The following is a 12,800-nucleotide window of genomic DNA, read 5'->3' as shown; positions in this document are numbered from 1 at the left end:
TGGTGACCAGAACATGCATTTTTATCTGTTGATGTTCATCATCATCATCAAATCCTGCGTTGCCCCATGAGAAGTATAGGAGCCCGGGGCTAGGCAAGTTGGTCCTGACATTTAAGATGAGAGTGACCAGCCTCACTCATCGCTGAGTAGCTTTACGTGAGCAGTAAACCTCAACTATCCCCCTGGATATAAACCTGCACCAGCTCAATCTGGCTGGAGCTCTTTAATACCCACTAAACCACCAGGTGGCGTGATTTGGTTATATGGTTACCACCCATCATAGTAAATGATTTCCTGGTGTACAGGGAACCATTTGGTTGTCACTTAATGTAGAGTCACCCCAAGACAGAATGAAGAGGAAAGAATGAAGGAAAGAAAGACAGAAGAGGAAGGAAGAAAGAGAGGAAAGGACAGGAACACGAGAGCAGCACTACATCGAGTGAGTGGATGGTGAGCGCCCTCACCTACCGTCTGTTTTTAAAATGCTTAAACCAGTCATAAGTTTGTGTAACCCCAAAAGCATTGTCACCAAATGCTTGTTTTTACATATTATGAGTTTCTGTTGCATTCTTCTGGAGTTTTACACAAAACATGATTCACACATGTTTCTCTTTCATGTTGTCCATTTTTGAGATCACAGAATTTGCAAACCAACCCAAACACAACGATAAAAAACAGACATATGCAGTGAATGCATCCACCCAGCACAATGCCGCTTGACACACTTTCAAACAAACGGTGCATGCACTGCCACCTAGCATTCACACACTGTACGACAATTGGTTTCCACTCCGCCTTTAAATGTCGGGATGTTTTGGGTAGCATCATGTACTGTATGTAGCTTAAATGGATTATTAGAAATTGAGAGTTTGGTAGATTTAGAACAAGATAGGGAAATATATGAAAGGAGGTGTGTGTGCCATAGAAGACAAAGTAATTACATGGTAGAGACAGAAATTATGGCAAGTCTTTTTGTTTAAGTGGTATTAGACCTTTGGTGATGTAGTTTTACTGTTGAGAAATGGTATTGGGTAAATTGTTGATAACTTCTCCCTCAGTCATTTTTTTTCCCTCTCTCTTTTCTCAGTTTCTGAACTCTGCATCACTCAACCTTTAGGTTGAAAAAAGAGATCAGGATAATTATGATGATGATGAAGAATTACTGTAGAATGTGTAATACCAGGTCGTATGAGTGACCCTGATAGCAGCGTGCGGATGATGTCAACCCACTGCTTTGCCACACTGATCCGTCTCCTGCCATTAGAGGGTGGTATTCCCGACCCTCCATCCATGACTGCCAAGTTGGTTGAACAGAAGAAAAAAGAAAGGGAGTTTCTGGAGAAACTTCTTGATCCAACCAAGATTGAAAATTACAAAGTGCCTGTGCCCATCAATGCTGAACTGCGTTCATACCAACAGGTGAGGATGCACTAATGTATTCATTGCGGTACCCTCTTTCTTTGTACAGTAGAGTCATCATACAACACAAGATGGGTTGTACAGAACCTCATGCAAAATCAAATTCGTGCTAAAATGTGACATATATTTACATCTAAAATAGAGGGTTAAGTTCTTATATTTTTCTTAAAAATATAGATTATTACAAATGTCTGCCTTAAGACACCCAAGACAGTGTGTTTAGATACGATCTCACCAACTGGACACATCAGTGCATACTGCATTCTAACCTAAGCTAACCGTTTAGTTTTGCCCCCTAATACTCCTCATAAAATTTTTAATTACCAAGGATTGCCGCTAAGCCTCTTGAAAGTCCCCATTACCAATCAAGTGAAAAACTTTTGACCTAAACAACCACTGAGCCTTTATAGAGCTCACTGTAAACAACATGTGAATAATGGCCGCCCAGCATCAGGCACATTTTGCCAAGAATCACTTTTGGCTCTATTTAAAAAAAAAAAAAAAAAAAAAAAAAGTGTGAAGCTATTTTTGAAATCCATTAGTCATCAACAATAAAGGAAAAAAAAATGCAATAAAGAAGACATCAGCATGGAGTGATTGTGTATTTTTCACTTCTCAGATTCACACGGATGCAGAAATCGTGAATAATAAGCTCGTCAGCCAAGCAGTATAATTTGTATGACAGTATAATTCACAAGAACTGAACTCACATAATTATCTTACCTAACCATGTATGTCAACCTGTACTGTCTTCACCTATCATAAGATCTGAATTTCTCAACCAAAGACCGTCAGTTCATAAACATCGGGCACAAAGCTTTCCACCCCCCCACACACACACACACGTTGCATTAAAGGCGAAAACATGAATTTTACTGCTCCTTCATCATTAACTTTTTTTTTTTTTTCTTTTTTTTAACAAAGAAAACTATGCACATCCAAAACACACCTGACTCATATCTGATTGATCATTTGCATTTAAGCTCCCACACAACACGCCACTTCGTTTGACAATTTTACATTTTCACTTGGAATAAATGCTTTTCTTGTGTTCATAGCACTTTCAGGGTGTTTAGGCATAACTACAGTTACTTTGGAACTGCATGCTCAGAGTTCTGAGAGGAAATGAGGAGCAAGGAAATAAGCAAATAAACTTATCACAGCAACTGTCTACACAACACTGAGGCAGGCTGTGGAAGGCTGGTATGGGACCTGGGTCACTAGGGTCAGATTGGGTTGAGAAAGCCAGTCAATGACCAACAAAATCATAACACATGAGTTGTATCTGGAAATCCAATACCTAAACGCACCCATTTCCCACAGTTTCTCTCACGCAGTTGAGTGGTATTACCGTGCTATTATGTAATTATGGGAGAAATAAAATGCCTGTGTTATTGTAAGATCGTTGTTTCATTTTGTCTTAAATCGTGACTCTACAGTACCATAAAATGTTGTATTTTTTCATGCCCATTTCATGTTGGACTAAAGATTTATTCGTTGACATTGTCCAGTGTAGCCAGCATTAACAAAATCACAGCGACCATTTTATTACTGTCATATTCTGAACATTGACCAGCAGATATATTTTTGTTTTGTAGCAAAGTAATATTTTTAGGTATATAGACAGCAGTAAAGTAAAGTTCTCATTTACATGTAAGCCTCATCAAAGGAAATATCTTATATGACTTCCCTCTGTTATATGTGTGAACTGAATATTTAAAAATGTATGAGCAAATTGATGCATGGCCCATTTCGTTGGTTACTTTTTCTTTTCCTGTCTACTTCTTTGTACTAGGAAATTGAATTAGTCTAATGGTAATGATACACTACCTGTATATGAATTACAAAATTTTCTTTTCACTCATCTTTCAAAATACTGTAATGACAAACCTGCAAAAAGTGTAAATTTACAGTACATTAAGCCCTCGTTTTTCAACTGATCGTTTTTCGACAATTCACTGTTTTGACATTTATAAATCTATACGCTTTTTTGTTATTCGACATGATTATCCTCGCCATTTCAACAATTCAAAATGCGCGCCACCAAAGAGACTGGCTGAGCTGCCTCAGTCTGCTGTGCTCTGTCCTGCTGATCAGTTGCCTCTTCATTCGTCTGCATTTCTATTTGGCCATGCGTAATACAACAGCAACATCATGGCTCCACCCAAGACCCCTACTACTACCGCTGTCAAGCGCAGTCATGTGCTCACCAAGCTGAGTGTTTCGCCATCGCATGGTCGTGTGATGATTACGCCAGTGATTAATGGACGCTCTTAATGCATGATACTGTTTCGGTGCCAGTTTTGAATAATGCACATCTTAGTTTGCACTAGGTTAGGTAGGTTATAATCATTGGGAGGTCTTGTTGGTGAAGCCCCCCCAGTTGGGTTTCAGCGCTTCCAGTTAGGCTTCCACTGCTATGTATGGTTTTAAATTGTATACATTTGAGTTTGTTTTGGTGTTGTGACGTCATGTCCAGTTGGCGAGAGCGACAGTAAATACACTATTGGAGGCGTTCAGGCGGCTTTCTGTAATATCGCTAAGTAGGTATATTTCGTTTGTTCTCCAATATTTATTTTTGATCGAAAATCAAATGTTAGTCATCTGAGATGTATGTAGCACTAAAATAATTTTCCTCAAGAATGTAGGTCTGTAAAAAAACAGCTCAAATCCCTGTGTCACTTTTGATATTTTTTACATCTTCATTGAATATTTTTTGAATGGTGAAGGTGGACAGGAACCTAACCCCCCTATTTCTTAACAATCTTATGGTAAAAAAGCTTTCGTTATTTGACCAATTCATTATTCAACCGCATTTTATGGAACGCATCCCTGTCGAGTAGTGGAGGAGAGGTGTACTCTTCTCGAACTCATTTTGTGCAGTGATCTGTAGCTGCATATTTTTCTGAAACAGGAATATCTTCCTGCAGAAGACTGTATGAACTGCTGTTGTGTATGTCAGCTGTTGCACCCTAGTGGTTGCATGTGCAGAGTTTCATTAACAGTGTTTGTCAGGGTTCGAGGATGAGGTACATACTGTAAATGCATGCAAACATACATACATACTCGGACAATATACAGACTTAACATCAATAGTATTGTTTTTATGAAGCCATCCATCCATCCATCATCCAATCCTATGCTGTCCCGTGAGGAGCTTAGGAGTACAGGGCTAGGCAAGTTGGTCCTAACATTTAAGATGAGAGTGACCAGCCTCACTCATCCCTGAGTAGCATTATTTGAGCAATAAACCCCAACCACCCCTTGGATATAAACCTACACGGTCTCAATCCAATTGGAGCACCTTAACTGCCCACTAAACCACCAGGCACCATAATTTGGTTATATGTTTACCACCCAGCATAGTAAATGGTTTCCTGCTTTACAGGAAGCCATTTGGCTTGTCACTCAGTGTAGAGTTACCCATAGGCAAAAGGAAGAGGAAAGAATGAAGGATAGAGAGACAGAAGAGGGAGTGTAAAGTCACCCATAGGCAGAAGGAAGTGCAAAGAACAAAGGAAAGAAAGACAGGACAGGAAGGAAGGAAGAGAGGAAAGGGAAGACACCCAAAGCAGCACTACATCGAGTGAGAGCACCCCCACCTGCCACAATTCTTTATTTGAATTCAAAAAGTGAATTGGATCACCAGATCCATATTCTAAAACAGGGTGAGGAAGGTTTCTCATTTTACGTGTAAAACGGTTTTCCTTTGGGTGTCACAGTGCAAGGAATATGTTACATTATTCTTTCCTTCCTCTTCTAATCGATTTCTTTGTTTACAGCGCCAATTAGTCAATCATAGTAGCCTTCAAACATTTTACATCCACTCCTCAGTACTCTCATGTTACGCAGTTGTGTCTTTAGATCCACTGTGTTTTATTCAATAGATGTTTGTATCATTGTTTTCCTGTGTATTTTTTTTATAATAAAAAAAGATATAGTAGTAATTAAGTAATGAATTTGAATGGTTGTGCAATTTTTTTCTTTGGTCATTTTGCATTTTAGTATGTTTTGATATGCTTGTGGAACCCTTCTGTGTAGTAATGATACCATGTCTTGCAGAATGGTGTGAACTGGCTGTCATTCTTGAACCAGTACAAGTTACATGGAATCCTGTGTGATGACATGGGGCTAGGAAAGACTCTCCAGTCCATCTGCATCCTGGCAGGTGACCATTATACCAAGGAGCTCCACTGCAAGGTATGTTGGTTATTGTACAGTACATTCTCCTGTCTTCCCCCATAACCCCTCCTCCTCAAGTAGTTGCATGTTGTTTATTTGGATAGTATTTTGCCATAGTTGTATTTTTGTTTGTCATATAGTTTGTATTATTTTTTCATAAGCTCAGATACATATCCTGTACAAGTTAGTAAAGTGTGATGATACAAAAACTTGCAGTGTTATGTACTGTAATATGTTCCACTATGATTGTATTTGTAAAGTATCATTCATTGTCTTAACTGTTTTTTAGTATACATAGTACATAATGATGAGTTGTAGAATTGGTTTGTGCTCACCATCTTGAAAAATGTCAGAGGTGAAGGACTGTCTGTTCTCTTCATTCCTTTCTGTTTGTACTTGCGTCTCAAAAAGTGGGTGGATCCTAAGATTTGTAATGTCAGCATAATTTAGGAAAGTTAGGAGTCTCTATTTTCCACTTTTTATTCACTGTTTACAAAGCTTCATGGATTGTGTTTGTTTTCAGTTCTTTGGGGTAAATCTGTCAGATATCCTTACAAGTTATAACTTTCAGAAAAACGGAGAGAGTGATAGTGCCCCAATCCAGTCACTAGTGGTGTGCCCACCCACACTAACTGGGCACTGGGTGTATGAGGTAGAGAAGTTTGTCCATCACTCCCATCTTAACCCACTCCACTACACAGGTCCACCAGTTGAGAGATACAGGTATTTCTTCATATACAGGAAACTCTTGTTATATTTCCTTTGCTTGGATGTAATTTTTTGTTGCTAAGTTCATGGTAAAGTACAGAAAACTTTGTTAAGTTTCCATTACTTCCTATAAAGCCAACTTCTCAAAGCATCAGTTTTATGGAATATTTTTGTGGTATTTTAAGCACATTTTTGACTTACAAAAGAATACTTATTGCATTTTCTGTATTTACATTGATGCTGTAAAGTATAAGTATTGACACTTATAATTTTTATTTTTTATTATTATTATTCTTTTGTACATGGAGTTGCAGTCTGCTGAATGTAGTGATTTATTAAAATCAATAAAAATATACACACAGACACACACATACCTTATCCTAGTACTCTATATAGTTCCCTCATCATCATCATCATCTTCATCATCATCATCATCACCATCATCATCATCATCATCGTTATCATCATCATCATCGTTATCATCATCATCATCGTTATCATCATCATCATCGTTATCATCATCATCATCATCATCATCATCATCATCATATAGTTCCCTGATAATTTTCAATATTTTCACAGATTGCGACGCTTCTTTCCTGACCATAACTTGATTGTGGCATCCTATGATATCGTGAGAAATGATATAGACTTTTTCTCAGCGATCAAATGGAACTATGTCATACTGGATGAGGGACATATCATCAAAAATGGAAAAACAAAGGTAAAGTTTTAATATATTCATCCTACCTCGTATGCAAAGAGTTTCACATTTATTGTGACTGAAATGTTGTATTTGTATCTAGGATATTATAAAGGAGGATGCTTGCAGATTGTCTTAAAAATCATATTTAGTGAGAGAGGATAGTGTTTGGAAACTCCCTGTACTGTTGTTTGCAGATGATACCGTGTTGTTGAGTGAAGACGAAGGGGAGCTGCAAGGCTTGGTGGATGAGTTTGAGAGAGTGTGTAAGAAACGGAATCTAAAGGTGAATGTAGGGAAGAGTAAAGTGATGGTCTTTGAGAGAGGTGAAGTCAGTGAATGTACAGCGAGGTTGGATGGTGAGGAATTGGAAAATGTGAGTGCGTTTAAGTACTTGGGTAGTGTGATGAGTAAGGATGGAGGTTTGGAGGGTGAAGTGCTTGAAAGGATACAGCAGGGAAGAAAGGTTGCTGGTTCTTTGAAAGCAGTGATAAGAAACAGGGAAGTGAGCATGGAAGTGAAAAAGTTACTACATGACAGTATTGTGATACCAACTCTAACGTACGGAAGTGAAGCTTGGACGTTGTTGGAAGGACACAAGTCAAGAGTGAGGGCAGTGGAAATGAGCTATTTAAGAGGAGCCTGTGGAGTCACATGGAGAGACAGGCTGACGAATGAGGATATAAAGGAGCGTTGTGGTGTTGATGTGGATGTGATAGGGAGCGTTATGAGGAACACACTGAGGTGGTTTGGCCATGTGGAGAGGATGGAGGGTGAAAGACTGACAAAGAGAGTGTATGTGAGTGAGGTGGAGGGGGGAAGAGGGAGGGGGAGGCCGAGGATGAGATGGAGAGATGGGGTGGAGAGGTATATGAGAGAGGGGGGTGTGAGTTGGGAGCAGGGGAGTGAAATGGCGGGGGACAGGGCGACTTGGAGGCGATTTGTTTGTGGCCACCCCAACCGGGATTGAGGCATCTGGCAATAGATAGATAGATAGATCATCATCATCCAGACCTCCTTTCCCACCCTAGGGCAGGGTGAGGAGTAGCAATGTCCAGACAGCCCAAATTTGCTCAATCCATTGGGTCTCGCTTCCATTCCCTCACCATTCAAGCCCCTGGAATCCTGGCTATATCTGATACACCAAAAACATTCTCCACATTCTGTAGCTTCACATAAACATATCCAATAAAGTCAGTGTGGATGTTGTCACGTTAGAACAGGGTGCCAAATCCCTGATCACACCTTTCTCTTCACAATGTTCATCCAGCCAGCTCGATCTCTTGTCAGTTCTCTAGCCTCACCGACTTCCATACCTCTCTTCTGCACACACCCATCCATCATATCCCTCCACCTTCTTCTTGGCCTACCTAGCTTCCTTCCTCCTTCAGATTAGCTCATATATACATTTTTCACCACTCTTTTGTTGTCCATTCTCTCCACATGACCATACCATCTCAGTACACTGTCTTCAATTCTGGTGTTCACAGACTTGCTCAAGGAGAAGGTGGCGGGATATGGTGGATGAGTTTGTGAGGAAGAGAGGTATGGAAGTCTGTGATGCAAGGGGACTGACAAGAGATCAAGCTGGCGAGATGAATGCTGTGTTGAGAAGTGCACGATTAGGGATTTGGCACCCCTTTTGAACGTGACAGTGTCCAGATTGACTGTATCGGATATGTTTATGTGAAGCTACAGAATGTGGTGAACATTTTTTGTGTCTCAGATGGAGCCAGGATTCCGGGAGCTTAAATGATGAGTGAATGGAAGTGTGGCTCATTGGATTGGGGAAACTTGGGCTGTCTGGACGTTGCTACTCCTTCCAATGCCCTAGGGTGTGAAAGGATGTCCGGATAATGATGATGGTGATGATGATGTTGACTTATAGATTTTTCACTTATTACCTAAAAACTTTTTCCCTGTAAATATCCACAGTATTTCTCCAGTAATTGCAAACTAAATCAGTTTTGTTTTTGTTTAAAAAGACACCATCATTCCTGCATGCATTAGCCTTGATCACCTAATGGCGGCTCTCCATGCTGTTCGATTTCTGGCAGCCTCCTTACTCAATCCCTTATCCCTGTGTTCACACACTAGGACCTCGTCCCAGGTTTTTTTCATTCTGTTTCATGCATCCTCACCCCTAACATTCACACTTCTCACTCTCTGCACCCAATTGTCATTCCCCATCTTCTCCACATTCCTAAACCATGTCAGTCTACCCCTTCTCAACCTGAACACTAATATGCTCCAGTCCCATCATTTCTCTCAACTTTTCCATCATAAACCTAGCCCCCCCCCCTCCCTGCCAAACCTCACATTCAAGGATGCACTGCACATCCACCCAATCAATGTCATTTCTGTATATTTGAGTCAGTGAATATCCTCTTCCTTTACTGCTCCACATAACCATACAGCATTACACTCCCAACACATGCTGCATACAAAGATCCCTTAGCATGCAGGGAGAGCCCACTCAGTGTTAGGAGAGTCAACAGCTCCCAGGACTTCTTTCAGCCAGCCCTTACTCTAGACACAGAGCTAGTTCCAGCCCCACTTCCAGCATATAACATGTTTCCCAAGAAATAAAACTCATCCACACACTCAAGAGACTTACCGGCAAGATCAGTCCTTTCATGCCTGGCAGTCTCCACATGCCCTTCCTGACACACCACACACATGAAATGAGCATTATCACGCAATCTACCTCCAGTATCACTACATCTCCTATGCACCCACTTATCACAAACACTGTACAAGATAGAATTACTTCCTACATCCTTGTGGCAAACCACTCTACCTCTTCTTTGACGTTACCACCACCAACTCTAGATACCATCACCGTTGTTTTATCTGCATTTACTCTCAAGTCTTTGTGCCCCATACCATCTCTCCTCTTCATAAATCTTTCACAAATATTTTGGGGTCCTCTGATTTTTGGAGCAACCACTTAAAAAAAAAACTGTACCATTTTAATTACTTTTTATTAAATGGAAGTTGTGGGTAGTTTTATTGTATCCGGTGCATATCCATCTGTAGAGTCCACTTATATCATCTGTTTTTAATTTAAAGACATAAGCCACAATATCAGATAGATCTGAGATTGGTATGTTACTAATGATGGTCTTGTCAGTACCAGTATTGAAGATATAGTCTGTTGATCAGTTGTGCTTTTTTTTATTTGTTTCTTACATTATATAATTTGCATTAATACCATGACTTCTCTTGAGTACAGTCATGCCGAGCCATCAAGCAGCTGATTGCCCACCACCGACTGATCCTTTCTGGGACACCCATTCAGAACAATGTGCTTGAGTTATGGTCACTGTTCGACTTCCTTATGCCTGGCTTCCTGGGTACAGAACGTCAGTTTATGGCCCGCTATTCCAAGCCCATTTTGCAATCCCGAGATGCCAAGAGTTCAAGCAAGGAACAGGAGGCAGGAGTGCTGGCCATGGAGGCACTACACAGACAGGCCCTTCCTTTCCTGTTGCGACGAGTCAAGGAAGATGTTCTCAGTGACCTTCCACCTAAGATTACGCAGGTTAATAGTTAATAGAGGGGCTTCTTCATGGCTCACAAGATTGCTATACAATATTTGTAAAATTTACATTCATTTATTGTACATACTAACATTTCAGGATGTGTATTTTTCATTTATTTTTCTGTACTGCTTTTATTAATATAAATTGTAGTCATTGAATGTTACAGGCAGTCTCTTGCATGGTAAATTAATGAAACAATGAATCATTAATTTAATTGTAGTGTACGTCCATTGATTATAACAAGGTACTGCAGGTAGGGACACAGGTTCACTCACTGTTCCACTGTGTGTACATCACACAGTTTATGACCATCACCTCATACAAGAGAGAATCATCCATGTGTAGGGAAACATAGCATTCTTTTTGAAGCTTAAGAATAAAAACCAACAGAGGAAAGTGAGATGTAGAAGATATTACCTCTTAGCTGAAGTTATTTCCAAAACTATACTTTTAGAAGATAAAGAAATATGATATAGTACATTTATTATTCTCCAGGATTATTACTGTGAATTGAGTCCACTGCAAGAGGAGCTGTATGAAGATTTTGCCCGCACCCAGGCCAGCCAGAGCATCAGTGAAGCGTTACGTAGCACAGAGCAGGGCAAGGATGACTCTACACCTAAGCCACACAGTCACATCTTCCAGGTTCTGTTTTAGTTGCTATGGTTTATTTTCTTTGGATAAGTGGACTAGTAGATTAAGGTACTCCAATTGGATGTAGCCCATGAAGGCTTAAATCCCAGGGATTGTTGAGTTTCTTATTCAGATGATGATGCTGGTAGGTGATGGTGACCATCATCCACTCACTTGATGCGTTATTGCTTATTTCTTTCTTTTTCTCAATCTATGTGTCTGACCTCCACTCTTCCTGACACCTTTTCCTTTTGTCACTCTTTCTTTCCACTTCAGGTGGCTTTGCACTGAGTGACAAACTTAATGGTTTTCTGTAACCCAGGAAGCCATTTACAACACTGGGTAGTAACCATGTAACAGAATTATGGGGTGAAGTGGAGCCTGCTGTGGTGTCCCCATTAACTGGGTGGAGAAACAAATGCAGCATCCATCCAGAAACCAAACCTCTTTACTTATTCCCTGCGACTCACTGTGGCAAGATGCTGACAGCCTTAAGGGAACATCAGTTCAATGCATAAGACGGCCCTGCATGTGTGGTTGCTTGCCTGCAGTTGATGAGTCTGCTCAGCAAGACAGACTGGGATTGATCAACAACAACAGCTCACATGGTGTCAGTTGGGCAAGTGGATATTCACTTGCCTTAATATGTGGATTAAATGACATTCCCTTGGGCCCCAACCCTCTTGATGGGGTGGTAAAGGATCAGATGATGGGTAGATTTATTTTTGATAATCATTCATCCATTTTTTGCCATGTATAGTATTTACTATAGTGTATACACAGAATACATTGTGGTGCAAAGAGGGAAATTGTGTTTTAGCAGTAACATCCTTTATAATTATCATCATCATCATCATCATCATCCAGACCTCCTTTCCCACCTTAGGGCAGGGTGAGAAGTAGCAGTGTCCAGACAACCCAAATTTGCCCAGTCCAATGGGTCACGCTTCCAATCACTCACCATTCAAGCTCCTGGAATCCTATCTGATACGCCAAAAACATTCACCATGTTCTGTAGCTTCACATAAACGTATCAGATAGCGTCAGTCTGGACGCTGTCACATTAAAAAGGGGTGCCAAATCCCTGACTATGCACTTCTCCTCACAATATTCATCCAGCCAGCACGATCTCTTGTTAGTCCCCTTGCCTCATGACTTCCAAACCTCTATTCCACACATACTCATCCACCATTTCCCTTCACCTTCTCCTTGGCCTACCTCACCTCCTCCCTTCTTCAGATTCGCTCAGATATATGTTTTTCACCACTTCATTGTTATCCATTCTCTTCACATGACCATATCATCTTAGTACACTCTCTTCGATTCTGGTGTTCACGGACTTCCTCACTCCACATCTTTCATGAATCACATTATTTCATATCCTATCCACTCTCTGTACTTCACATACATTCCTCATCAGTCCCATCTCCACTGCTGTTACTCTTGACTTTTCATTTTTATGCCACACCGTAGTCTCACATCCGTATGTTAAAGTTGGCACTAACACTCCTTTATGTAAGCCTTGTGCAGCTACAACACTCAAGCCTCTTTTTCTTATCAAGGCCTTCATTGCACCAGCTACTTTCCTTCCTTGTGTCACTCCACATTCC

The 12,800-nt window shown here is 40.5% G+C and overlaps 1 protein-coding gene across 1 annotated transcript in view; it reads left to right on the top strand.

The window, feature by feature from the left end:
- Window positions 1-12,800, top strand: part of Hel89B (histone acetyltransferase 1) — a 161,048-nt gene that overhangs the window by 113,660 nt on the left and 34,588 nt on the right. Inside the window, exons 22-27 of the mRNA XM_080271725.1 lie at window positions 1,184-1,419; window positions 5,482-5,619; window positions 6,173-6,324; window positions 6,892-7,033; window positions 10,248-10,556; window positions 11,053-11,202. Coding sequence (XP_080127851.1) covers window positions 1,184-1,419; window positions 5,482-5,619; window positions 6,173-6,324; window positions 6,892-7,033; window positions 10,248-10,556; window positions 11,053-11,202 — 1,127 coding nt within the window. The remainder of the gene's footprint in view (window positions 1-1,183; window positions 1,420-5,481; window positions 5,620-6,172; window positions 6,325-6,891; window positions 7,034-10,247; window positions 10,557-11,052; window positions 11,203-12,800) is intronic.

The sequence above is a fragment of the Coenobita brevimanus genome, chromosome 47 (genome assembly GCF_032717465.1).
Source record: "Coenobita brevimanus isolate Jiangsu-jjx chromosome 47, ASM3271746v2, whole genome shotgun sequence".
NCBI classification, from domain to species: Eukaryota; Metazoa; Arthropoda; class Malacostraca; order Decapoda; family Coenobitidae; genus Coenobita; species Coenobita brevimanus.
The sequence above is the reverse complement of the archived record's forward strand: the minus strand, read 5'-3'. Positions and strand labels throughout refer to the sequence as shown.